This window comes from Protobothrops mucrosquamatus, unplaced genomic scaffold, assembly GCF_001527695.2.
Source record: "Protobothrops mucrosquamatus isolate PMUCROS unplaced genomic scaffold, P.Mucros_1.0 scaffold_4, whole genome shotgun sequence".
NCBI lineage: Eukaryota > Metazoa > Chordata > Lepidosauria > Squamata > Viperidae > Protobothrops > Protobothrops mucrosquamatus.
The window spans coordinates 38,040-42,047 of record NW_015386080.1 but is presented as its reverse complement, the minus strand read 5'-3'; the positions used below and the strand labels follow the sequence as shown (position 1 = coordinate 42,047).

The 4,008-nt window shown below is 41.0% G+C and overlaps 1 protein-coding gene across 1 annotated transcript in view; it reads left to right on the top strand.

The window, feature by feature from the left end:
• Positions 1-561: 561 nt before the first annotated feature.
• Positions 562-4,008, top strand: part of PPA2 (pyrophosphatase (inorganic) 2) — a gene marked incomplete in the record, with an annotated part of 20,009 nt that continues 16,562 nt past the window's right edge. Inside the window, 3 exon segments of the mRNA XM_015831994.1 lie at positions 562-786; positions 2,524-2,588; positions 3,556-3,600. Of these exon segments, the coding sequence (XP_015687480.1) occupies positions 576-786; positions 2,524-2,588; positions 3,556-3,600 (321 nt within the window).

Genomic DNA, 4,008 nt, shown 5'->3' with positions numbered 1-4,008 from the left:
GTCTGAGATGGTATACGTTCTCCTGTTTGAGCAGGGGGCTAGACTAGAAGACCTCCAAGGTCCCTTCCAGCTCTATTCTATTCTATATCACCCACCATATCACTAATTAAATGGGGCCAGGAGGGTTTCCCCCCCTTTCTTAAGCGATAAAATCTGACATTATATGTGGGAAATGCCGTTCAAGCAAAAAAGTTTTGCTGGTGAGAGATGCCAGCTTTTCCGCGTGCTTCGTCTGCAGCTCCTGACTGCGGGATCAGGACACCAGAATGCAACTCGGGCTCCACGCAGCCCACACAAACTCTAGGCCAGCGTGGCGAAAGAGACCGAAGCTCCTGCACCAACGAAAGATGTTTCCAATCTTTCCTGCCAAATAGTGTCCCTGCCTCCCTCTTCCCTTCCCGCCGGTTTGCAACGCCTCGAACTCTGCTCTCCTTGCACGTCTGCACAGTTTTCCTGGCTCGATCTGAAAGTAAACCACACGGCGACAACGCTAGAGGATTTGCTGGGCATGCTCGAACTCCACCCGCCGCGCCGGAGGAGGGACTACTCTGCCCGCAGAAGCGGAGAGCAGAAACATGCGAGCGGATGCCGCTTTGGGTTGGCTCCGACGGCTGTCTTGGGCTGCTCAGCAGGGCAGCATTTCCGGCAGGAGAAGGGCAGCCACGCGGCTTCTGCAGCCTCGGCCGCAGAGTTGCCGCGGTTATTCACTCGGATTCATGGCTCGGGCTCAGTACGACACGGAGCAAAGGGGGCGCCTGCATTCAACCGATTTTCGCCTCTATTTTAGTAAGTAGCTACCGGAGGAAGAGAAGAACGGCGGCGGAGGCGCTGGGATTCCTTTGGAACGCGCCCGGAGGGGGTTTCCCTGGCTAATGACGCCTTTTGATGACGTTGTAGAGAGGTGTTCGCCCCACTCCGGTCTTGAAGGCGGGCCTTTCCCTTTGTTGACCGATGCATAATGTAAGCAGGTGGCTTGGAGAAAAAGTGCCTGCAGCCAAGTTTAGGTGACTTCGGTCATCTGTTTTGGAGCGGTCTGGAGCGTCTTCCAGTTTTAGTGATGTGAATAATAAAGTCCTTCTATGTGTGTCTTTGTTCTTCTGGGTATATGCGAGTGTAAAATAGATCTCCAGGTTAACTCTTGTCCTTGCCTGGAATTATGTGATCAAAATTTACATTTTCTCCTAGTCCGTGTAAGATGTCACATGTCAGATTTGTAATAGAATAAGAATAATAATTAGAATAGAATAGAGCTGGAAGGGAACCTTGGAGGTCTCCTAGTCCAGCCCCCTGCTCAAGCAGGAGAACGTAGTCTCTTCTTGAAAATCTCCAGTGATGGAGCGCCCATGATTTCTGGGGGTAAGCTGTTCCACTGGTTGATTGTCCTCACTGTCAGGAAGTTTTTCCTTAATTCCAGGTTGCTTTTCTCTTTGATCAGTTTCCAACCATTGTTTCTCCTCCTACCCTCTGGTGTTTGTTGAACAACCTGGCCCCCTCTGCCTTGCGGCAGCCCCTCAGATACTGGAACACTGCTACCAGATCTCCCTTATTCTTTTCTTTAGCCAAACCCAAGTCCCGTAGCCGTTCTTCGTATGTTTTAGTCTCCAGGCCTTTGATCATCTTTGTTGCTCTTCTCTGAATTTTTTCCAAATTCTCAACATCTTTTTTGTGATATGGTGACCAAAATTGGCTGCAGTATTCCAGGTGTGGTCTTACTAGGGTTTTATAAAGCAGTACTAATACTTCACATAATCTTGATTCTATGCCTCTGTTTATACAACCCAGATTTCCCATGTGGCGGCTATATAACAATTTAGAGTGAGCGGGTTGTCCCAGTGAAAGCTAATATCTATGTACGCATAAATGTAGGTCTAGCTAAGGCTGAAATGTGTCTGCTGCACCATTGGTTGCACTTCCACCGATTCCTTTAGCTGAATATGGGAGTGAATTCAGTTGTACAGTCCTGAACTTTACTGCATTTTCCTCTTTACTGTGTCCTGAAATGAAAGATATGGCTGGAATATCCTTGGGAATAGTGTTGAGTTACAGAGCGGATGGAAAGAAAGACTGGTGGAAATGATAATTTCTCTGATAATAAGGATGGTGCAGCACTTTAGCATCCATCTGACTCTTGACCCATGAATTACATTATCACTATCCATTCCTTACTTTCAATTTTGTAAGGATGACAGAAGATCAGTTAATGGTTTCATCTGTATATCTAGCACCAGTCCTTTCCCTAAGCCTGTAGTCTAGTTTGCTATTCTAGACAAGACAAGAAACCATGGTAAATTAAAGAAATCCTGATTTGTTTCTGCCAAGACTCAAGCTTATTTTGTGTAATTAAATAAAGCAGTGATTGTCTTAAAATGGCCAACATGTATATTTGAACATGGCCAATGTGTTTATTTTAGCTAAACAAATAGTCTCTGTAGTTAAACACTACAAGTTCTTTTAAGATGAAAGCAGTTGAAATGCTCCTGGTTTTTTTTTTCTGTTTGCATATAATTTTATTTCCTCTTGCAGAGAACTCAAAGGGAAAATACATTTCCCCATTCCATGACATCCCTCTGTTTGCTGACCCAAATGAGGTAATTAAATATAAAAAATATCCTTTTTGTTGAAGTACTGACTCTATTCAGCACCAAGAAAACTAGATGTGAATTAATCTCTGGACTTCTAGTTTTTAGTTATTGCAATCATATAATCTTTAATTATAATTAAAGTTTGATATGGCAAATATTGGGTTCTAAAATATATTTCCACATTTGAAAATGATAGAAATCAAATGTGTAAAGTCTTCGTCTCATGTCAGGCTTTTATTAGCATTACAGCAAATTGATTTTCTTTCCTTTTGCTTATATCACCCAGTGAAGTATTTGTTTTGAAAAGCTAAATTTTGATTTGCTGTAGTCAAAATAGTGGAGGAAAGGTAATTTATTTAAGATCAGTCGTCCTCAACTTTACTAACACATGTTCTTCTCCAATCATTTCAGAAGTACACATTAAGACAATGTGCCATGCCAGAATTTATCATCTGGCAGAAAACCATCTATCAATCACAATTCCAAGTTTATTTCCTCATTTTGCCTACACATTGAGGCAAAGAGGGAACAAGTTTTGACACTGCTTTGCTTTTGCTTGTGCAAACCCAATAAGTTTTCAATACATTTTGCAGTCCCATCTTAGTTGCTAGTGATCACAGTTTGAGAAATCTTGTTTTATCATTAGGTGATTCTGAAAAGATATTGTTTTGATAACAGGACTACAAATTTTATGTAAGCAAACCTTCCTTGGTTTTAGCTAAGTGTGTTGTAGAAATGCAGCCGCTGGGAATTATAGACCATAGTTCATAGCCTGATATGTGTAAATCTAGTCATTATTATATATACCATGATTAGAACAAATTATGATTTGTGTGACTTGTAAAAAGGATAGGAGACTTATTTTTTTAGGGTTTGAATTTGGTAATTTTTGACAGATTATTTCACTTAGTATCATATTTTAGATCTGCATATTTGTGAATGAACACTGCTTCTACCTTGATTTCTTGCACAGGATGAGACGGTTCCTGCAAAACGATCAAAGAACAATGGAAATGAGGTGCGATTGCAGACCCTTTTTTAGATTATTTACAATGTGATCTGTGAGTAAGAAATTTAGATGATGACTTTTTATCAAAGCTGAGCTTTTATATTCTACAGTTTATTCCATTTCATGCATTAAAATATGTAAATTGGAGCCTTCTGTCTTTGATGGAGTTATGACGATAATCGAAAGTTACATGGATTATGGTGTTAGATTTTTATGATTTTATTTTCCAATTATTAAATATTGTGCATCATCGTGGATAAATGGAAGTAAGTGGTAAACAAGGCATAATCATTTCTTAAATTCTGTAACCTCTTCAGCAGTGCCTGTTGTTTGGAAGAAGAATGGTGACTTCTCTAGTTTTATAGCTGAGATCTCGTGGGCATTTTGTTGTTGTACTGATCACTCTTTGTTTCTTTT